Below are 23,764 nucleotides of genomic sequence, written 5' to 3' on the forward strand. Positions count from 1 at the left end.
GTTTACATTTGATGCCATTAGCAGTTTTATTGAAGGAGGAAAATACTTTCTTAATTCATTTCAGGTTTAAGATAGATTCTGCAAACATTGATTAAAACATGAAAGGCACTTAAATAAGCATAAGTATGTCTGAAAACATGCAATGTTCTGTATTATATTGTGTTCACCATTGTTCAGATTTAGGGCTTTGAATTCACTAAGAGTTTAAAATGCCTTTTTTCCCACCCTTTCACACCAAAATGTCTGACTAGTGTGAAATACCAACACAGAATGCCCTCGGCAAATGGTAAGCAAGGCTTTAATCTTCCTCTTTCTTTCTCTTTTTCTTTCTTTCTTTCTTTCTTTCTTTCTTTCTTTCTTTCTTTCTTTCTTTCTTTCTTTCCTTTGTCCTCTTTCTTTCTTTCTTTCTTTCTTTCTTTTTTTCCTTTCTTTCTTTCTTTCTTTCTTTCTTTCTTTCTTTCTTTCTTTCTTTCTTTCTTTCTTTCTTTTCTTCTTTCTTTTTCTTTCTTCAGGCTAAAACCATCTCCATTCATGTAGAACCCAGAAAACATGTCTCCTTGCATAGGCCATATGGCCTCTCGGTGTAACTATCCATCTTAACACATCTAGGGCAAATAGAGAGTTATTCATTCATGTCTTCATCAGCAATACCAAGCATCTCTTAAAAAGCCAACAACGGATGGAAGAAAAGTCTTCGTGTTGCACGAGATGCCCATCTGCTTTCCAACCCATTCTGCATGCAATTCCTGGGGCTTATGAGATTAAAAAAATAATTCCAGTTAAGGCCATTTATCTAGTTTTGTGGCAGCTGCAAATTCAGTTGCTCCAGAAACAATCTAACCTTCAACCTCCCAATTATTTTCAATGGCTGGATTAATGTACTAACCGCTCATTTGAAAATCCATCGTGGCCGTATGGTGAGGACCGTACAATGGGCAACTAGACAGAGGATTTACTGAGTTACAAAAAACCATTAGCATCTTTGACATTTATTTGAAAGAAAACGACGCTTTACCTTATTCAATATTTCAATAACTTATTCTTAGAAGACAGAGATGCAGGGTGCATTTCAAGGGGATAAATGGGAGGTGGTTTTTGACACAGTCACATGGAAAACAGCATACAAGGCCATACACAGAGCTCCAGGACAGGTGGAGGGGACCAGGGGAATAAGAATTCATTTGAAAGGCTCTCTCATTTGGACATGAATTTGCTTGACTCCCACAACTTATAGGTACTTAATAAAAAATGTAAACATCGATTTGATTTAGGCTCAGCTTCAAAACAGTTTAAGGCATTAATCAGAGAAGTATATTTGACATTTGTTCCCTTTATCCTCTTTTCTTACACGATCAAGAACTAAACAGGTGAGGCAGTATTCCTGTGGATGAATGAAAGACAACTGACTTTGGAAACTTTCCTTAAACAACAAATGCGAATTCCTGATACCATTTAGCTAACTCAAAACCACAAGCCAACCTGGAAAAGCACTGGGTTTCTGGTGAGGAAGATGATTGTGGGCGGAGCTTAGGAAGGGGGCCTCTGAGTTATAGCTCCCCTCCTTGGGGAGCAAGGAGGCTCTGAGATCCACAGAGGAGCCCATCAGGCTGTGCCCTTCAGAAGCCTCTGCACCCACTGATGGTGGTCCCCAAATGGCTCCAGGTCCAGCATTTCCCTGGAGATGCTATTATGGGCCCCAGTGCCAGGGACACTTCCTGTCAATTTGGGCAAATTCATTTTCCTTGCTGTTGAATCAGATGAGAAGGCCCAGGCCCAGGACAGTAAAAAGCTAGGGGGGCTTTTGAAAACCCATTCAGGTCCAGTAGAAGCATGGCTCATAAAATGGGGTTTGCTTCTCCTTCTGAATCCCGGTCAGTCATCCTAAATACAATGGGGACAGCAGGGGGTGGGGGGGACTGAGGTGCGCTTGGAAGGGGTGGCGCGGAGGGAAAGACTCTTTCTTCGTGCTACTCTGGGCCAGAATAGGTATTTGGCATGTTGCTGGCACAGGGTGGGGTTATGGCATCATCCTCCCGGGCTGAAATAATGACATGCGAAAGCTGGAATGAGCATTTTTTTTGAGTGGGCACAACACAAATGCTGGGCTGAGTCTCCCCAGGCACGGAATGCCACGTCATCCTGGCCTTTCAGATGCCGGCCATCGGCCGCCCTGATGCTCCATCCAACATCCTTCTAAGGACCAGGATACTCAGGCTCAATTCAGCCCCTGAGTGCCTGGGAAGCCTGCAGTCCCCGGCGCACTCCTGGGAGGATGAAAGCAGATGAATTTTTAAACAACAAAGTGAGTGTGTGTGTGCATATGTTTGATAATGGTCCAAACTTCAATAGCATGGTAAAATATTTATCTTATTTTTATAGCCAGCATGAAATCAATCCATAACACACTGACAGAATTTAGAAAGATCAAGGTCTATACTCAGCCACAGCTAGATGGAACCACTCAACATTTAAAAATGCATATATTTATCCGTTAATGGGAAATGCAGACCCATCGCCAGAAGTCACTTTCCTGAGATCAGGGGAAGAAGGGAGCTCCCGGGATCACGGTCCTTCATTCCGCAGACTCTCCCCTCTTTTCTAAGCCACAGAATAAAGGGCTGTGAGTATCTCTCTGGTTTGGGGTTTTAAGAAGTTAATTGTCTTAGCAAATTGGCCCATTCAAGTTAATCTCCCTCTTGGACCCTGAACAGCCTTGAATAGCTTTGATTTGTTTCACCGAAATTCCCAATCCCCTTTTTGATAAATGATGTCAAGTGGGTACAGGAGACAGGCTTGGGGTGGGTGGAGGATCAGTAATAAAGACGATGTAAATATTGATTATTAAAGACGAATGAAAGATCCTTACTTCTTGGATTTCATCATAAGGAGGTGGAGAGAGGGACCAATCATGGGAAATCAGCAACTACTGAATTAGAGGATGTTGGAAACGGAAAGACTCAAAAGTCCATTGTCCTCACCTTCCAGATGGAGACCCCACACAGATACTGGAGTGAGAACTGACCTGTCCTCTCCCCAGGGCCAGCGCTCTCCCAGGGCCTCTGGGCAGCAGATGGAAGGAGGCAGAAAGCAGAGGGTTAGGAAAGTTATGGAAGGCACATCGTGGGGCTGTCACTTTTTGCTCACAGGTAGTGCGTGCGAGGAGAGAATCCCTATGACTGTGAGTGTGTGTGTGTGTGGCTGTGTAAGGAAGAGCTCTCTCCCCCTTATTATAAATTCCAAGTGAGCACAAGGACTTAGGAGGTCCGGGAGATCAACAACGGCTACACATCCTTTACCTTTCCTGTTTTCTACTCGTATATACGGTATGAAAAGTAAAGATGGTGCCGAGACACCGCAAGAATTCTGTGGTTGTTTTCAGCACAAAAGATTTCTCCACCAACAACGAATTGGCTGTACTCCAAATGAGACTTTAAATTGTGCTTTTCTTTTTCTTTACTCCTTTCCTTTTCTAGAAAATGGCAACTCTTTCATGGGAGAAACAGCCTTTTTCCATAAATGCAAACCGTTGGGGCGTCTGGTGTTTCACATGGTTGTGAGGAGCCCCAGCTTGATTTTGAACGAGAGTCGATTTGGCTGTTGAATTTATCATCTGGAAAGAAGCAAGGACAGAGCCTGCTGCGTCCCTGCAGCTGTCTCCGAAGGGACTTACTCCCCCAAACACAGAGCCAGCTCCCTTCTCGGTGATAAATGAACTGAACGCAGTGGTAATTTTCTTAATTCCATTCTGCTTCGTGTCTGGGTAAGAATGATGAACTACATCATCAGGACCCCAACTTTAAGCCGGTTTCTCCTCCTCGTTTTCTGATACCCGAGGAGGACCTCACGCTGCCCTTTCTGAGTGCTGGCGGTACAGAGCAGGACGCAGAAGATGGCCCCACAGCGGCCCTTCTCCCTGTGCGCCCTCTCCCCTCGATTCACTGCCTGTGGCAATCTGTCAATATGGAGCAAATTCTGCTAAGACCGTGTCAGAGAGAGAGGACTGAAAAGAAGAGAAGAAAGAAAGAAAGAAAGAAAAAAAGAAAGAAAGAAAGAAAGAAAGAAAGAAAGAGAGAAAGAAAGAAAGAAAGAAAAACCCCACTGTTGGAAAGCTACCCTCTTACCTGAGAAATCACCCCATAAGTCCCCCCCTCCCCCATTCAAAGATTTTATTTTTGGCTGTTTGGGGACCATTCCTCCCTCGCTAGGGATACTTCAATGAAGCCAAGCTCTCCACAGGCCATCCAGGTGACTGTGTCGTCACTGAAGCTGTTAAGGATAACTGTACGCAGATCCGAAGTAACAGAGGACGTCATTTTATTGGCTGTCCACAGGAAGTTTGGTCACACAAGGAGGTGGAGGCTGTGGCAGGCGTGGTACAACACAACAGCTCACCTAACTACTAAACAGAAGGTTAACTGATACTTGATAGGCTAAACCCCAGCAGCCCTCTGCAGCCCGGCGCCACCTACCCCTGTCTAAGAAAGCTCAAGTGGCTGGTGAGTGATGGCATTGTCCACTAGTCTCGGTGTGTTGCACTGTCTTCCCATAAAACAGCACTTGAAAATTCACCAAATTAGAAGAAAGCAAGCAAGCAAGCACTTCCTTTTGAATACCAACACCGCTGTAAACAGACGTAGCGTGGCATGCAAATCCAGGTCTGGTCTTTTTTTTTTTTTCCGCTTTAGGTTTTTTTTTTTTTTTTTTAATTAACAAATGGAATGGCATGTCTATTTCAAATATTAGTAGCATAACACATAAGTGCAATTTCAGTCTGGCCACCAGTGTCCTCAACCTTCCCGTGTGTCTGTCCCGAGAGCAGTGAGCAGACTCCAACCGAACGAACACGGTCCTTTCCTCCCAGACCTGGACTGCAGCCCTGGGAGGCTGTTCCTCTCTCCCCAGGCCCACCCTCAAATTCCAGTCGCCTGAAAACACCTACTTCTCCATTGCCATTGTTATCAGTCAGGGTGGGGAAGAAAATTCAACCCAAACCAAGCTGTAGGCATTTGGGCCCTGCCCTCCTCTGCCCTCGGAGGGGGATCCATTTGCTCTCCGAGGGGTCTTGTTGCCCCAGGACCCGGAGTCGTCCTCGCCATCACGGACCTGGGGCATGGGAAAGCTCCCGCTGTCTGCGGCCCCTCGGGGGCTGCGGTCACACGGAGCTGAGCTTCACCAGGCCGCGCACCGAGTCCTCGTGGAGAGAGTCCTGGCTGGCCAGACCCAGCACGTGCATGGTGCGGCTGTGCGCCAGGGGGCTGCCCGCCAGCATCCTGGGGGGCGAGGGCGCTTCCTCTGGGGTCAGGAACTGGTGGCCCACGTGCTCCTCTTTTAGGGGCAGTATGTCTGTGAGCGCGGCCTCGGCGGCGAGGTTGGGCATGGAGGAGGGCGGCGTGGGCTGCCCGAGCGTCAGGCTGGCGCAGGGCGTGCCCAGGCCCGGCTTCCCGGGCAGGTGCAGCTCGTCGCTGGTGAGGCTGGGCTCGCTCTGCAGCAGGGGCGTGGCCGCGGCCTGCAAAACGAATTTGGTGCTCTGAATGCACTGGTCTTGGTCGCACTGGAGAGCAGGAGGGAGCCAGCAAAGAGAAGGGCGGAGGTGCGGTGGTCGCAGGGTGGGGAGGGAAGGGGGCACAGGGGGAAGGGGAAGGGCGGGATGCGAGAGAGAGAAACCCGTTAGTGACACCTCAGTCAGATAAGGCCGAGAGCGTGCACAGTAGCCCAGTATCAGCCAGAGACACCCAGCACACGGGAAATACCAGAGCCTGCTCCTAAATAAGCCGCTGGAAGTACTCATCCCCCACAGGTGCCCAGGGAGGGACGCGCAGCCGGTACTCATCCCCCACAGGTGCCCAGGGGGTGACACGCAGCCGGTACTCATCCCCCACAGGTGCCCAGGGAGGGACGCGCAGCCGGTACTCCTCCCCCACAGGTGCCCAGGGAGGGACGCGCAGCTGGTACTCATCCCCCACAGGTGCCCAGGGAGTAACACGCAGCTGGTACTCATCCCCCACAGGTGCCCAGGGAGGGACACGCAGCCGGTACTCATCCCCCACAGGTGCCCAGGGAGGGACACGCAGCCGGAGGCCACGATGCTCCTGGCCCTTGATCACAGACACGACCTAATGAAGAAACAATCCCACCGACAGAGTCACAGGCTTCACCACCTAGAGCGGTCTCCAATGGCCGCTGGTGGCCCGTGTGCTGCAAACCACTTTTACGCTATTGCTTTACAAATACAGGGCCCTGCACACCCCCGATCGTAACAGCATTCTTCACAATAGCCAAAAGGTGGAAGCAGGGGTCTGTCCACAGATGAACGGATCAACAAAATGTGGTACAGACAGACAATGGACCGCTGCTGAGCCGTAGACAGGAAGGAAATCCTGACACACCCTACCCCACGGATGAACCCCGAGGACATCATGCGGAGTGAGGTAAGCCAGTTGCAAATGGGCGAATATTCTATGATTCCACTTACATGCGGTACCCAGAAGAGTTAACTTCCCAACGACAGAAAGTAGAAAGGAGGGTGGGTGCCCAGGCCTGCAGCGGAGGGGTGAGGGAGCTAGTGAGCATGAGTACAGTCTCAGTTTTGTGGGAGGAAGAGGCCTGGATCTTTGCACAACCCTGTAAGCGCACTTACTGCCACTGGACTGTACACTGAAAAATGGTTAAAATGGTAAGTCTTATGTTTTGTATATTTTACTACCAAAAGGAAGGAAGAGAGGGAGGGGGAGAGAGAAAGAAAAGAAAAGAAAAAAGAAAAGAAGAGAAGAGAAGAGAAAAGAAAAGAAAAGAAAAGAAAAGAAAAGAAAAGAAAAAAAAGAAAAAGCAGAATGGCCCCTCGGCGTCTGATCAGACTGTTGTTCACAAAGCCCCAGAATTCCCCACTGCTAAATTTCCATCCGCTTCAAGAACCGTTAATTGAGCTTCTGTGGTTTTTTTAAATCTGAGAATGCCAACGTTTTACAAGATGTTTCCTTTTCTTCTAAGTATTCTTACGTCATGTTACACCTCATGTCCTTTCCCTCACTTCACTTGCTGGGAAAAGAAACGGTGAAAACCTATTTTTAGCTGTTCGAATGTGGAATGTGGAACCCTCCCCTGAGCGATGGGGCAGGTTCTGCCTCAGCCAGAAGAGACCTCGGCGGCGCTCAGAGATCTTGAACTTGAGTGCGCGCGGTAGGTCCTTGGGGGGTTTCAGGAACCGCTCCTCCCCAGGAAGGAGGAGGAATAGGTGTGACTCTAGGTTCAACCAGTAAGCTAGGCACTGCACTGAGTTTCTTCAGAAGTTCTTAGAACAAACACATTTCCCCTCTTTGCAGGTAAGACCCTGAGGCTGGAGTGAATGGATGGCTCGCTCGAGACCTTACAGATCAGAGTAAGGCAAGGACCCGGGACTTGGGGCTGGGGTTGTTTGACTGTAAACCTCTTTCAATACTGCGCATGACACACAGTAAGTACTTAATAAATCTTCCTTGTCTTAGTATCCCCTCCTCTCTTTTTCAGAATGCCTGAGTTCTTGTACAACCTGTGCTAATGGGTCTGCAATGTAAGTGCCTCACCGTCTGCCTGCCCAGGGGACACCTAGAGCTGCCGTCACTCACCCACCTCCGAGCAGGGGACAGCCCCAACCTCGCACCATGCAGCCTTCAGGGAGGAGAGAGAGTTCATCCAAGTTCCGACTCCTTAGGCTTTCCTTCCTCCCTCCCCTCCCCTCCCTCCCTCCCTCCCTCTCTTCCTTCCTCTCTCCCTCCCTCCTTCCTTTTCTTTCTTAAAAAATTTTTTATTTAAATTCTATTTAGTTAACATATAGCATGTTATTAGTTTCAGAGGTAGAGCTCAGTGATTCATCAGTTGCATGTAACACCCAGTGCTCATTGTCAGGTGCCTTTCTCAATGCCCATCACCCAGTTACCCCATCCCCCCACCTCCCTCCCCTCCAGCTCCCTCAGTTTGTGTCCTAGAGTTAAGAGTCTCTTATGTACTGTATGGTGACTAACATAATATAATAAAAAATCATTAAAAAAAAAAGTCTCTTATGGTTTGTCTCCCTCTCTGTTTTCATCTTATTTTATTTTTCCTTCCCCTCCCCTCTGTTCCTCCGCTTTGTTTCTTCAGTTCCACATATGAGTGAAATCATATGGTAGTTGTCTTTCTCCAACTGACTTATTTTGCTTAGCATAATACCCTCTAATGCCATCCACATTATTGCAAATGGTAAGATTTCATTTTTTGACGGCTCAGTAATATTCCGATGTGTGTGTATACATATAATATATACATATACGTATACACATATGTATACCCATACATATATGTGTATGTATATGTATATGTATATGTATATGTATATGTATACACACACACACACACACACACACACACACACACACACGTCTTCTTTATCCATTCATCTGTCAATGGACATCTCGGCTTTTCCTTCATTTGCTCCAGTGTGTGTCCTTTGGCCAGATGGGCTTCCTTCTACAATCCCAAGTGGCAGGCCAGCCCCTGCCCCCAGCCCAGGGAGGGCAGAAGAGGAGGGAGAGCTGCAGTCTCTATGAATTCGCAGGCTTTTGATGGCGGAAGACCTGATTCCAGGAGAGAGTAGAGCTCTTTAATGAAGGAAAGCAATTCTCAGGGGAGACCGTCATTTTCCCCTCAGTCTTCCTCCCAGTCCAGGGAGCTCAGAAACATCGAGAGCCTGGGGCAAGGGCTGGAATCCCTTCTACTTGTCTTCCTAATCAGCACTCCGTGGTTTTTGCCACTGCAGTACTTTCCCATGGTCCAGTCTGGCAGGGGGTCCCAGCTCTGGGGAGGGGAAGGGGGCTTTCCGGTGGGAGGTGCTGTGGGCGGGGGGGGGGGGGGGCTGCGGGCAGGCTCAAGCTTTCCGGTATGGTCATTTTGGTCCAGCCCAGCAGCTCAGTCTTGACAGGGCAGAGGCAGAGAAGAGCAACCTTCCTGATTAAACATTCATCTTCTGGAAACTCTCTCAGGGCTTTGGATATATTGTGCTTTGCAAAGAACATTTTGTGAAAATCACCATTTGGTCTCCTTACTGACCGAGACAGCTGAGCTCCCTCACTGCCTCCACTTCCACGGCTCGGTACAGCCTGTGAGCAGGCCGGCTAGCGACCCCAGGGCTGAGTCGTGCTGCAGCGAGCAGGCCCTCTCCTGGATGCGGGGATCCTGTTCTCAATCCTCCCTCTGGAGCCCTCCCTATGCCTCAAACCTTCTGTCTACCCAACGCCCTCTGCTCTAAGGAAAGATAAAATTGCAAATCAGATTTGCTTGTCTCTGTTAGCCTGCAGGAAGACGTTTTTATTGAAAACTAACGGGCAAATTCTATTTGAGGGATTGGTGCAAGACTGACTCTTACGGACTCACAGATTATGTGAGAGGGCAGAGCTGGAGATTTTCAAGGTCAGGGGCACCAGCATGAGTGGAGAGGTGCCACCCTGCCCCTAGCCCTGTCCCCAGCTCAGTGCCCAGCCCCTTTTCCCTGATCACTCCCCTCCAGCCATGCCCACTGCAGAGCCCACCAGATTCTCCTGGGATGAAGTGGTCTGTCGGTTCCTTAGAGCCTGTGTTCACCAGGAGCTCAAGGTGGAGCTGGATGTGCCTTGCAAGGCTTGATATTACAGACTCTAACAAGACCACACGTACCCCGAGGTGGGTTTATGCTGAAGCCATGAGGCTTAGATCAGGGCCGCTCCAAGTCCTGGTTCCTGGCATATTGTTTTCTTTTTCTTAAAAGGAAAGTCCCCTCCAAACCCGGGCCCACTCCTGTACACATTACAGAGCCTTCCCGTGGCCAAACTGACAACTCATTAAAACAGTAACAAATCTGTGCTCAGCCTCCCGGCCAGGACTATTAAAAACAGTGTTCAGTTCACAGGGATAAAGCCTGAGGGCTTAATTGCATGAAAAACAATCGACCCTGAACCATTTCATAAAAAAAAAAAAAATCTAAGTAAGTTACTCGGAAATATTTAAATGGCTATTTTGAACCCTGACTTGTGTTAACTGACTTCAAGCACCTCTCCTACATTGATTTCTTTAAACATTTAAAAAGATGACTGTCTTTCTGAGTATAGTTATGGATATTTCCTTCATTATAGGGACTGCTTTCATAGTAGTAATTAACCTACTCTCTGCCCCGCACCCCTTCCCACCAGTTTAACTTGCGGCACTGACGTCAGTGAGCACAATCACCGGGACCATGAACCTTAGTGTCTAAATCCTGCTGCACCCAAACCTTGAAAATAATTTGCCACAGTCAAACAGATTTTCCTGTAGACGACCAACCCCATCTGGGGGTACCCAGGGACTAGGCTTTGTTCTACCGGAGTTTGCCCATATAAAATCTCCTATTGGCTCCACAGGATGATGGACTGTATCGGATTCCAACCAGGGACTATACTTCTCATATTAACTTTGCATGTTTTGAACATTCCTTCTTAGGAAAGACTCAATGATTGGGAGACAGCTAATTTTTTTTTTTTTAAAAAAAGGTCAGAGCGTTCCCTCATTTTGCACAATGCCAAAATTCCCAGGAGGGTGCACTGATAAACCTTCATGGCTGCAATCCCATCTAAGAACTTGGCAGTGTTTTCAAGGTCACTGTGGAGGTGATCCATGAAACGATGTTCTTATACCTCTTCATTTTCACCTCTGCTTCTGATTCTTATTTGCCCATTTCTTCTTTCTTCTTCCTCTTTTCCCTTCCTTGTCTTTCTTCCCACCTCTCCCTTCTCCTAGCTCAGTCTTTCTCACACCACTGCCCAACTTCTTGGCTTTTCACGTGCGGACTCCTCTCTTCAACCAGTAGGGGGCGACATCACTGCTTACTTTCTTCTCTGACGACCGTGGTGGCGGGGCTTACGCTCCAGCACGAACACCAAGACGCCCTTAGGCGTCTTTTAATTGACCTAACCACTTACATCATCTTAAGAAAAGCCTACCAAGCGCCTGGATATGGGCAGTGACCAGCCATCCACTACAAACCGGAAATTGAGACTCATGCTATCATTCCAAAACAAAGCTTCCAATGTTCCTACTTATCAAATACGAGGTTGAATTCCATGAAACTGCGATTCTAAAAGTAAAAAATCATCCAAATGCAGAAGACCACTGGAATAGAAACCTGATCACTTGTAAGAGTGTCTATGAAAAGACCCTCGAGATGGCAGCATGAAACAATGCTGTGAGAGTGCTGGGGCATTTGCTGTGGCTTCAGCAGTCACCGCGACGGCTGGCTGATTTCCTGCCCAAATGAAGCACTGCCATTTAACTTGCAAAGAAGTTTATGGTTTCAGATGCTTGGATGTCACACACATTATCACTTAATGCTACAATCTGAAAACGATGCAGAGATAATTTACTTTTAGTTTCTGCAGATTTTCAAAGAGAATTGCTCATGTTGGGATACATTTTATTTTACTCGCTGATTTCCTGTTTGAAATAAACCTAGCACACAGATTAAATGTTGTTAAAAGCAAAGCTGGGACTTTTTTAGATGGTCTTGTATACAAATGAAGGGTGAGTGAAATTATTTATTGCTTCTGCTCCAATTCTTGTCAAAAGTATTAGCCTTAGGCATCATTTATGTCTGCTTGGCTGTGAAGCTGTGTTCTGGGGGTCTTATGAGTGCTCGGTTACAGTTATAGAAACACTATAAACTTCTAAAATCTACCTACAATGTAGGTTAGGAGGAAAGCTTCCTTTTTATTCTGTTATTTAACTTTATCTTTTAAGCATGCGTAACTTCTTTTTTCTACTATTTCAGATTTTTCAGATGAGGTATGGAGAATTCTGCAATACTAGTTAAATAAATCATTTAACTGATAGGTTTAGTATTTTTTGATATTGGATTAAGGGAGGGTTTAAAAAGTAGGTTTAGAAAATATAAGGGATGATTTTCTAAAAAAACAAAAATTCCAACAACTAAGTACTACCTTATCATCTTGGTGTATAGCATGTGGTCCCAAAGTATCTTTTAGCCACAGGTGTCAAATATAAGCATAAACGATGACCCAGATGCTACAGTACTTAAATCAGTTGACAATCAAATGAGATATATATGCTAAAAACTGGGCCATAGCTGGATGTCGTGACTGTACCTACATGGAAAGAACTTCAATGTTAGGTAATAATACAAGCCAGTGATGATGAAAATAGGAATAACGGAAATATGGTCTTCAGTTGGCACTGGGGTTATTTGCACGTAATTCCAATATGGCTCTTCAGAATGTCACAGGCGTTCAGATGACAACGTTTATACTGGAGTTGCACATACCATTTTAATGCTTTAGATGTCCCTTCATTACTTTTCTAACATTTTCTTCCTTGGGAATTCGTAGTAGAGGGAAGGTCACTCAGGCACTAAACAACCATCCCCACCCCAAATCGGGGGTGCTAACTCTCCCGTCTTAAATATCTTTGGGGTGGGGGCTTCTGACTGTTGGGCAGCTCCTTCTTGGACTCAGCAGGATTTGCATCCTGGGTTCACCTTCTTGTCCTGATTCTGAGCTGTGGGGCCACAGAGAACACATCTCATCTTTTCCCCCGTCAGAGCGTTCATATCCAGCCTCTCCCAAAGATGTTCTCATCTATTTGGGGGCACTGTCAGCGGTGGGTGGGAGGCTTGAGACCAGAAAGCGTTCTTCCAGCTGAAAGCCCAGTCAAAACCTGGGTTTCTCATAACAAAAGCAGCACATGGAGGTAGAGAGTGTGGGGCCTCAAGTTCGTTCACTTTCAGATTTCTTTACGGGCAACTCACTTATTTTAGAATTGGTAGTGATTTCTATGTAATTATATGTTGCTTGGGAATTCTCATAAAGTGGGAAAAATCCAACGTACAAATCACTTACAAGTGTAATAAAATTTCCATGAATGCCAAATTTAATTAACTAACAAAATTAACAATGAATGAAGTTGACATAGTCATGCGTCTTGTAGACATTAAACATGTATTAATTTTGATTTTGTAGTTTTCATGTTTTAGAGCTTCTAATTTGTTTTCAGGTCTTAAAAATTTTCATAGTCCCTGGAAAAACACACAGGCACTTTGCTTACAGTGTCCAGTGGGTAGACTAGCCATGACCTCTGGTCTTTCGGCCCATGGATTAATTTGGTTCTACCAAGGCCGTCCCTGCACCAAAGAGAACTCTATCCCTCTTGTTCCTAGTTTCATATTCATGGTGGAGCCTTTTGCAGATGTGACAAAACTGGAGGGAGGAAGGAATGGGTTGGAAGAATGAAGATAGGAGCAAACCAATACTTGTGCAAAATCCCCATGAGCAAGGCCTTGAGAGGGAAACGTTCACAAACACTCAATCGAACGTCTAATGAGCACCTCTTATGTGCCAGGCCATGTTATCCACTGGGGATGGTAGGATGGACAGGCAGGATCTCAAGTCAGTTCCACCACCATCCAGGGAGCTGATCACTACTCTCCCCTTCTTCCCTTCACAGTTTAGGAATTGGAGGCTCTTGGGATTAAGGGACTTGCCCATGATATCCGAGCCCCCAGCATCAGGACTGGTGAATGCAAGACCAGGGGCTGGGATGCCACATGGAGCTCTACCTTTCCCCACTGCACTGAATGCTGAAATCTGTCCATTTGCAAAGCTTTTCCCTTCATTATCTTTTGGCTTTATTCTACCATCCTCACTAGTGTCCAATATGATCAAGAGACTTGATTTGACTTGGTGAGGGTAGAGCTGACAGGGGTGGGTGGAGAGAAAGTCAGGAAAAGATAATAAATGTTGATTTTCAAAAAAATTAATCTTCCAGCACGAGAGATAAAATCAGGTTAATAGATGACAAACATGAGAAACTCATTGTTTTTTAAAAACACCCGATGGCTGTTATTTCTAGGATACCTAATAAAATTGACTCACATCTCTACTATTTCAAAGTGAATTTCTACAAGCCACATTATTCCTTCATAAGCACAGGGAAGTAAACTGTAAGCTTTCCCAGCTATTGGCAGGTACCTCCCCACCACCTCCAGCTATCTATGGGCACCCAAATGCCACCATAAGCTTCCCCCTAACCTGCCCCGCCTCCTGTGTTTCCTTTGGTGACTTTTATGACCACCTTGTCACCACACTGAAAGGTGGGGGGCATCCCTGGCTCCTTGTCCCCAGACCTCCACAGAGACTGCATCTCCAAGTCCCAGACTGTTGCTGCCTCTTCTCTGAACCCACCTCGGCTGTCCTGGCCAGCCCCATTGCTGCTAGGCCTACCATGAGGGCCTTCTTCTGTTCTCCCTGTCTCCATACTGACACGCCTCCTTCTGCACCCCACATGACCTCCCGGACTCCATTCACCCCCAAGAAAATCTGATGGTCTTGCTCACTGAACTGAGTCTATGCAATGACTCCCTGCCACGTACAGAAACCCACTCTGGTTTTAAGGCACCCAAGGCTCTTCACATGCTCCTCTCCTGCCTTAGCTCCCTCCAACGCCTGCTTTGCAACCCACAGCTTGGTCACTCAGTCCTCCTGCTCCTGCACAGGCACGCAGGTCCACCCCACGTCTGCCTGTGTCCATGTCTGTGCTCTGCTTGGAGCACCCCTCCCCCCTCGGGGGGGCTAATGCAGTGTAACTAATCTCTTAATATTTGACTCAGATGTCATCTTCTCCAGAAAGCTTTGCCTGAAACCCAAGTACTTCTGTTTGGAGTTCCACAACTGCCCGGCCTCTCGTTTGCTAGCATATTCTGTTGAAATCCTCCATACACCTGAATATGAATATTCTCTGAACAGATCATGTCTTAGCTGAGCCCAATTGACCCAAGGTTTTTCAAGAAAAACTTTCTTTGTGTCAAAGCCAAATATAGCTCAAGAATCATTCCTTTAACCCCAAACTTGGAGAATTCAAGAGAATTTGAAGGCTATGGTGATGGTTTTCAATACTGACCGATGATTAAAGTCACCTCCAAGATCATTACAACGGCAATGCTTGGACCACCACCTGGGGATTCTTCCTTAACTGGGCTCAGGATATCAGCGTTGTGATCCTAATGTTTATCCAGGGCTGAGACCCGCTGGATGGTACTAAGCTCAGCTGCCAGATATAAGGCCAGATCTGAAGAGGTTCAACTGACACCAATTTGAGGGCTTCTGAAGTTGAATTAGTGGAAAGCAACCAGGCCTTGATCCACTAGATGTGTGACTCTGAGCAAGCCAGCCATTATTCTAAAGCCCCAGTTTCATGCTTTGTAAAATGGGAATAACTTGCAGGTTGTTGTGCGGATTAAATGAGATGATCTTTGCAATAACAGTATCAACACTGTCCACATTCTGCTGATTGCAAAGACTGATAAACTCCAGCAGAGACCCACGTGACCACGGTATAATTCTGTATTAAATAAACTTGGTTCCACTTTTAGAACTGCCTGAAATTCACCTTGTTTTTTTTTTTTTCACATCACCTTGTGATTTAAATTCAACTTTAAAGGATTTAAAGCCAGTTTTCACATCTGTCTAATTGGGGACTGGGACACAAGAATGTTTTTTATTGATCTTGTGCTCTAATTATACCTAAAAAATGAAATAAAGAAATACAAAGGAAGATCATGGATTGCTTGTGGACAAATTGCTCTTAGTGATGATGTGTGTTTCCTAAAGAGCAGAAGGTAAGTGCCGTGTCCCCTGCTGCATCAGACACTAGGAAACCTGCAGGGATTGGGGTCCCTTATGGCCAGGCACTGTTGGTCCTGATGTGTTGGCTCAGTTTGAGGTGGTCTTGGTTGGGGTGTCTCTTAGAGGCAGACGAAGCAAGTCAAAAGAAAGGCATGTTATAATTTGCCTCAAGGAATTCATTTATGGTCAGTCTTGAAATATTTTAGCTCATTTTCCCATATTTTGACAATTCCTGGAGACTGCTTGTGTATTTCTCCTGGTCCTAACATTACTCAGGGCAGGACCGGCAGTCCACGCTGGAAGTCACTTTGCTAGAGTCCCCCAGCTCTCTCCTCTGGGGGAGTTACACGTATTTCACAGCACGTGGGAAACACAAAACACCAATTTCACCCTTCAGGGCTCACTCCACCTGTGTTCCTTCCCTCTCACCACGGTCCTGGGCTACTGCTGCCCTCTCCCTTCACTTCTATAAATTACTCTCATTTTCTGTTTGTTTTCCTTTTCTGGTCCTTAACTTTGCCTCCTTTCATCTATTTCCATAATAAAACAATACTGATGTATGATCAAAGAGACAGGGCAACAAATTACGTAACTTTGTAAAATAAATTCCTAGAAAGACATGTACTATTGAAACTGACTCAAGAAGAAGTAGAAACCCTGAATAGACCTGTAGTAAGTTGTGAGTGAATTCATTAAAAAAAAAAAAAAAAAAAAAAAAAACCTAGCCACAAAGAAAAGCTCAGGACCAGATGGCTTCACTAGGGAATTCCACCAGATCTTTTAAAAAGAATTAATCCCAGTTCTTCATAAATTCTTCCAAAAAACAGAAGAGAAAGACACACTTCTCAACTCAGTCTATAAAGCTAATATTACCCTGATCCCAACACCAGATAAAACAAGAAAAGGGAACTGCAGACCAAAATCTTTTAGGAATATAGATGCAAAAAATCCTCAATAAAACACCAGCAAACCAAATCCAGCAACATATAAAAGGGAATATACATCATGGCTAAGTAGGATTTGTCCCAGACATTCAAGAAATATGAGACAAATAAGAAGGGGAAGTTTTGGTATGAAGTCCAGACTGCAGCAGGGTCTCGGGTCTGGGTCAGGGTGGGTGGGAGGAGGAGCAACCCAGGGTCACAGTGTTTACTCTCTTTTAGGAAGAGCTGGCTCCCTCTTCTGTGTATGGGGACTGAGAAGTTATTCTCTGCTCTTCTGACCTGTCAAGCTGCAAAGATCAGAGACTCATAAAGACCTTCGATCTAGATGGGGCTTTAGAGGTATATTAGTCCCAGCTCCCATTTTTCAGGTAGGGAAAACTGAGGACCACAGAGGCACAAGGACTTGTTAATAGTCAGACAGGTAACTGATGGGAGCCAGGACTGGAGTTCTCACTCTCTGTTTCCCATCGAGGCTCTTTCCCTCACCCAAGTCATGTCCATTTTTGTCCAGTTGCTCAAAGTAGATGCAATTGACCTGGCTGATCTTGTCACCATGGATATCGGAAGATGATGAGGATAATATAGCTAATATTTACATAATACCTTGTGCTAGGCAAGGTTTTAAGTGCTTAACATGCATTAACTCACTTAATCCCCATAGAAACCCTACAAGGTAAGGATATTAATGTTCCCATTTTATGGATGAAAACACTGAGGCACAAAGGCTAAGCAACTTGTCAAGGGCACTCATCTAGTAAGTGCACAATTAATCCTATCCCCTCTTGGTGAGAAGAAGGAAGGCCTCTTTAAAGCCTAGTGCCTGACTCTGAAATGCTCCCCATGTGGAAGACACGTCTCTGCACATTTTTAAGCCACTGCTGGAACACCCTGGCCCACGGACCTGTCTCCAAGACTATGCTATTTACCAAATCTGGAGTGGACTCGGCAGGATTTTGAGATTTTGTCTCTGAGAGGGAAATGGTGGACCATGGAACTCAGCGATGTGGAGTCCATGGAAGTCAGGGGGAGCCACTGGTCCAGAAAGTGTACGAAGAATGTCATGGATCTGAACTTACGGGGTGCAGATAGCATTAGGGTTGTGGCGATTGGAGTGTTACTGTACTGGAAGGTTCCTAGGCCGACCTGTGCCTTGATCATTCCTTTACATCCCCTGGCTCTTTCAGTGCCTTGTCCTACAAGCTCTTCTGGAAAGATCTGTGTACGCCTGGACAAAGAAATTAATGAAACTCTTCCCCTTGATGTGTGCTCGTGGCGACGTGGAGCCGTGGCACATGGTGTCTTCCACTTCCACTCGGTGAGCAAGGCAGACAGGGCATGAAGTCCAAGAGCAGTCAGCCTCGGCAAGTCACCCGGGGCTGTGGGTCCTCACTCAGTCCCCCCATCATGACTCAAGATGCCACAGCTCCCCAGGCTGGGCCTGAAGAGGCTTTGCTGCAGGTCAGAGCTCTTCCCAAGCACCCAGTCTGACTGGCACTTAAGGCACATCCCCTAACCATTTCTGCCAGGCCAGTGCCCTTGGGGGAATGGCCTTAATTGGCGTCACGGTGTGGGTCTAGACGGACTGGACCCCAGAGGGCACAAGAGCAGTTTGATGACTCTGATTAACTATAAGGAGTGAAATGACCTCCCTGTCTCCTTCGTTAAACCCTCCCTCTCTGGCTATCATAGAGGCATATAGCTCAATAGATGTTTGTGGAACTAATAAGTTATGCCCTCATCCCATCTTAACATAAAGTGGTTTAATAGCATCAACACCTTGAAGGGGGCCTTGTTTACTTTTTAAATGTAGAGAAAGCGTGGAGCATGGGGGGCTCAGTACCATGGGAGTCACGGGGTGAACCTAATGTATGTTCATTGGTTTTGATAAGGACCACTGCCATGCCTGGTACGTTCTCGTGAGGGTTCCTACTACATTCTTCACGTATGTGTGTGTGTCCTGTCCCTGGGCCACAGCCTCCGCGAGGCCAGAGGGACAGCACTCCACAGACCTTGCATCCCTACCACCGAGTTGAGTCCTCAACACACAGTAGGGACTCAGGAAGAGTTACTGAACGAATGAGAGGTTATATATGCAATGTGTGAAAACACACATCACAGGAGTTATCAGTGGATGCCGTGGTCAGGATTCCTCCCAGGAACTTTGTCCTTTCGGAACATTTGTTATGCACCCTCAGATAGCTGAGAAAGACTTTGGAACATGGATACCATTGTCTTTAGTGCCTGTTCACGTAAAGAAGGCAGTATAAGAAGTGAACACGGGCATTAGCCATCAGACTGGTTTTGGATCCACAAATTCGTGGCTCTGTGCCCTTGGGCAGACGATCCACCTCTCCTACCTTTAAAAAAAAAAAAAAGCAAGAGCCAAGAATGCCCATTTGCCACTGTTGATTTGGATTAAACAAGATTCTGCTCAAGTGCTCTGAACACAGCTGGTGACAAATACATGTTATCTCCTTTCCTGTGGGCCTCTCTCCTTACTCTCTGTCCTCATTCTCCTCCTCTGAAATAGGCGGTGACCCTTAAGGGTCATATGTATGGGTGAGCGCGGACAGAACAACATGTCCTGTGACCACTTTCAGAAGGGAGTGGCAAGGACCGTGACGTGCACGTACTCGACTTTAAAGGAGACGCTTTAACAGCAAAGCAAAGTACCACAACACAAAGAGGACACCACCACTGCCAACAAACAGCTCCCAGCAAGCTTCCCTGGGGGCCGGAGCCCAGTGTCAGGGCTGTCAACACGGCGCAGGGTCGCAGGGATGAAGCAGTTTCCCTTTGCCCTGAGCTTTCACCTTGCAGTTCTTTATAAGCAGAAACAAAGTGTCCAGGAAGCTGTCATTTTCCCAGACTAGCCCAGAAGGCAGGTCTTTGACCTGCTTGTTATGGAAACTCTTTTGCAGGTGATTTCATCTAAAAGAACAAACAGCTCCAAGCGGGGCCACAGACTGGGTCCCTTTCTGAAACATGGAATTTCTTTAGGGAAATCTGTTCCAGATAGAGTGAAGCCACAGTCTTCCAGACACCTAAGGATTTTTAAGGGACCGGTGGTCAGAGCCAGGCCTGACTGTGCTTTCAGGTACCCGCGGAGGGACTCCTGCCCTGGCCCCAAGTCTCCCACCTGCAGACTGGGAACAAAGCCCATCCATATTCCACACCTCGCAGGACACCTGTGAGCCCTCTTCGGAGAGACTTGCTCAGTTTGGGCTCTGAATGAAGAACACCTCGTCTGATTATGTGCATTATGGTATGTGTGGCTGTTCTAAGGTTTGGGCTGAGGAGGGGGAACAACTGGCCCGCCACTGCACCCTTAAAGGGGGGCTGGGGGAGGTCAGCACAGAGCGAGGCAAAGGCACAGAAAGGGACTATCTGGCCAGCCAGCCCTGCTGCCAGCAGCTGTATCCAACCCCCCCAGACACCACCCTGGTTCTGTGTAAGGGGGCTTTCCATCACAAGGTGCCAAGAGCTGTTTCTGGAAGAACTTTTGCATGTGTACTTCCCCTTATGCAACCCGGAACACACCAACCACTCAGCGGCCCTAATCCTTTGTTGGGCACAGCCTTCATTTCAGGCTTCCTTTCCCTCCAGTAAGCCTTTCAGTGAATGAGTGTCCCGGGAAGGTTCCTAAGTGTGCTTGGTTTGTTACTGGGTTAGTGACACAGACGCAGCAGAGAAGCCTTTGCAGGGAGCTCTGGCCCCCGCTGCGGGGAAGCTCTGGCCCCTGCTACAGGCGGCTCCTACCATGTCGCTCTGTGACTGCGTGGCCCCGTACGCGGCAATCCCGTTGGAGGGTGCGGCTGGCTGCGGCGTGTCAGGCTGGATGTATCCTCTTCTGTCAATTAGGCTGCCACAGAAAACAAAACAACACGGAGCAAGAGAGTGAACCAAAAGCCAAAGACGCCATCAACACTATTTTAATTTCCATTTGGGGCTCCTTCTTTCTGTGTGGGGCCCCACTGCTGGCACCTGGGGATACACCCCGACTTACCGTCAGGTACAGTCAGGGACCAAATTCTGTCACCTCTGCCTTTAAAAAATGCCTGTAGCACCAGCTCCCTCCCTGGCACCTGCTGCAGACTCCCATGGTCACCTACCCCCCCCCCCCCGCCGCCCCCGCAACCACGCCCGGCATGGCCCCCGGCGCTCCGTCTAACGCCCAGTCCTCGTAAGGCCTCCCCCGCCTGCTTGCCCTGCTCTGGGGGCGCTCCATCACCCGCGAACACCCCGGGTATTCCTACCACTTGTCCCCAATTCCGCCCCAGCCTCAGTCCACGCCTTCTTACTACAGGCACGGTGTTCCCATGTCCATTCCTTCCACAGGCGCGTGACACCTGCCTGCGCCTGCGCACTGCACGGAGCACAGGCCCCAGCCCCAGCCGCGCGCGCTCGGTGTTCGCCGTCCCCGCATTTCGCTCCAGCTCTGGTTTTTCTCGCCCCAGTCACTCTCCCTTCCACTCTCCACTGTCCATTCTCCACGGGCAGCTTCTAAAGCCCCCAACCTTGCTCTTGCCCCTTCTCTGGATTCTCCAGGCCCTGCACAGGACTCCTCTAGTGGCACTTACCACTCTCTGCCTGGTGTTGCTGTGATTTTATCTACAGTCCCCTCTGTCCAGCAGCCTGCCAGCCCCAGACAGCAATCTTCATCTTTTCTGCCCCCAGAGCACCTGCCCCCCTCACCCCAGACCCGGCCCCTCCGCTGCCCCTCCGAGCACCCTGTTGGCATCACAACAGGTTGGCATCACCCGTGTCCAGATTTGCATCTGTTGCGGAGGGTAAGCTTCACGAGAGCAGGAACCAGGTCTTCTGAATTACCGAGCTCAGTGGACGCCCACCCAGAGCTGAGAAGAAGCTTGGTGGCTGAATGAATAGAAGTGGGTCCCTGTCTCCCACAGGCCAGTTTGCAGACCAATGGCATCATTAATGAGTAATAACTCCATCTCTTCTATGCTTGGCGGCGATTGCCCAGATGGGAGGTAGGGGAAGCTTTAGGTTGCCAGCAAAAGAGCTGCCTTTTGCTGCAAATGTTGTGAAATCGTTCTTTTTGATGGCTGAGTAATATTCCATCGTATATAGGGACCACATCTTCTTAATCCAGTCATCTGTTGAAGGGCATCTCAGCTCCTTCCACAATTTAGCTATTGTGGACAATGCTGCTATGAACGTTGGGGTGCATATGGCCCTTCTCTTCACTATGTCTGTATCTTTGGGGTAAATACCCAGTAGTGCAATTGCTGGATCATAGGGTAGCTCAATTTTTAACTTTTTAAGGGACCTCCACACTCTTTTCCAAAGTGCCTGTACCAAGTTGCATTCCCACCAACAGTGTAAGAGGGATCCCCTTTCTCCACATCCTCTCCAACATTTGTTGTTTCCTGCCATGTCAATTTTTGCCAAAAAAAAAAAAAAAAAAAAAAAAAAGACCTGCCTTCTTCCCTCCCCGAGTGTGGACCCTGACCCTAAGAGCAGGACTGCAAAGGGCAAGGGGGAGGTTCGGCTAATGAACTGGCGCTCCTGGTGTGGCCCCCAGGCCCCACAACCTCCACAAGATGCTGCTGACGCATCAACGTGCCGGCAGGCACCCCCTCCTCCTGAGAGCGGAGGGCTGGTCTGCCGAGGCTGCCCTTCTCCTCATCGGTTTGGCTCTAGGGAGACAGGAGTTTTTCCAACTAGCACCTGCAGGTCTCCGGACCACCTGGTAACAAGGTGTGAAAAAATACTGTGACAAGATCTTGAAATGGGGCTCTCTCTGTTTCCAGGTTCGGTTGGATTCCCAGAGGTTTAGAAAAAACAATAAGTGACAAGAACCCCCATCTTCCAAAGGGGGGTGCGGGAGCCCCCTGCAGCTCACACCAAGTGTATGACCCCCTGCGAGGGCCCAGAAGACCAAAGTGGCAAGAGCAGAGAAGGGTGGACAAGCCGTCATCCACAGCCCATGGCGGACGGGAACGTCGCAGGTCCCCAGGGACACAGCCAGTGTGCAGTGGGGGTGGAAGTGTGTCTTCCCAAAAGAGGTGCTGAAATCCTACCCTGGCTGCAGGGGAAGGGGCGGAGAGGGCTGCCTTTCAGTGACCTCCGGGGTCCCTGCTCACAGAAGTGACACGATGCTCGAGGACACAAAAGTGCCCTGAGTCCTTCGTTTTATTTTGTTTTGAGGTGACAGGAGAAATTAAGGGGCTTGCAAGGGGATTTCATTCAGGAGCAAAAAAAAGAATGAGGTCATCAAAAGAGTCTGAAAGGAAGAGGGAGGACAAAATAAACTTCTTCTGGGCCTTCATCCTGTGTGTTCAGCCTCTTTCGTGGACCAGCCACACACCCAAGACTGTGACATCCTGCCCTGAGTCTCCTTTCAGTCCTCACAACGGCCTGGCAGCCTCCCTAATCTGGATGCACTCCCCTTGCCTCATCTCTTGCTTTGCCCTCCATGGTCCCCTCACTCCTGCACATGAGCTCCTTCAGTTCGTCCTGACAGGCCACGCTCTCCTCTCACCTCAGGCCTGTTGCACATGCTGCTCCTGTGTGTCCTCCCCCCCGATTCCTTCCCCCAATTCCTACTCATCTGTTACAAAAGATGACAACTTAGGCCCCCTCCTCTGGGAAGCCCTCCTGGGTGTCCCATGGAACCCGCACCCTGGCCTCTGTTACAGCCACTCTTTGACTGTGTAGACTTGCCATTCTATTCAACGTGTCAGTGACAGGTTGACCCTTAGCACTGGCCCACAGGGCCTGACCCTGATCACACCTTGGGACTTTCTCTCTTTCCATTCCCTCTGCTAGACTTGTATGTCTCCCAAACCTGGCCATTCCTACCCTGCTGTCATGCACAGCTCTGGGGACCCATGCAGGGAACCAAATGTGGGTCTTTGCCCTCATGGTTCATAGCTCTCAGAGGGAAACATGAAGACACTCTTAGGGGCACATCGTTACACCATTTCAGAACATTTCAGAGGCAACTCAGGCACACAATTTTGGGCATGCTGGTGGTTCTTAGTCCCCGTTACACAGGCTTGTCTGGGATGCCCGTGGAAGGCTCTGGCCCCCTTAGGGGTCCGGGGTACGTGAGGTAGGGCAGAGAGAGAAGAGACAGAGAAGGTGACAGGAGGGAGAAGCAAAGTCAAGCGCTATCCCCCTGTCATTTCTGCCCAGGGCCAGCTC

The 23,764-nt window shown here is 48.1% G+C and overlaps 1 protein-coding gene across 2 annotated transcripts in view; it reads right to left on the bottom strand.

Moving 5' to 3' along the window:
* Window positions 1-392: 392 nt before the first annotated feature.
* The window catches only part of ZDHHC14 (zinc finger DHHC-type palmitoyltransferase 14), a 262,897-nt gene continuing 239,525 nt past the window's right edge, over window positions 393-23,764 (bottom strand). The window contains exons 8-9 of one of the 2 annotated variants that reach the window (XM_057310924.1): window positions 20,354-20,456; window positions 393-5,506 (exon numbers count right to left, since the gene is read on the bottom strand). In XM_057310924.1, the coding sequence (XP_057166907.1) occupies window positions 5,153-5,506; window positions 20,354-20,456 (457 nt within the window). In that variant the 3' untranslated portion in view covers window positions 393-5,152. Of the gene's footprint in view, window positions 5,552-20,353; window positions 20,457-23,764 lie in introns of both variants that reach the window. The other variant, XM_057310923.1, reaches the window with a different exon arrangement.

Source organism: Ursus arctos, unplaced genomic scaffold (genome assembly GCF_023065955.2).
Source record: "Ursus arctos isolate Adak ecotype North America unplaced genomic scaffold, UrsArc2.0 scaffold_13, whole genome shotgun sequence".
In the NCBI taxonomy this organism is placed as follows: Eukaryota; Metazoa; Chordata; class Mammalia; order Carnivora; family Ursidae; genus Ursus; species Ursus arctos.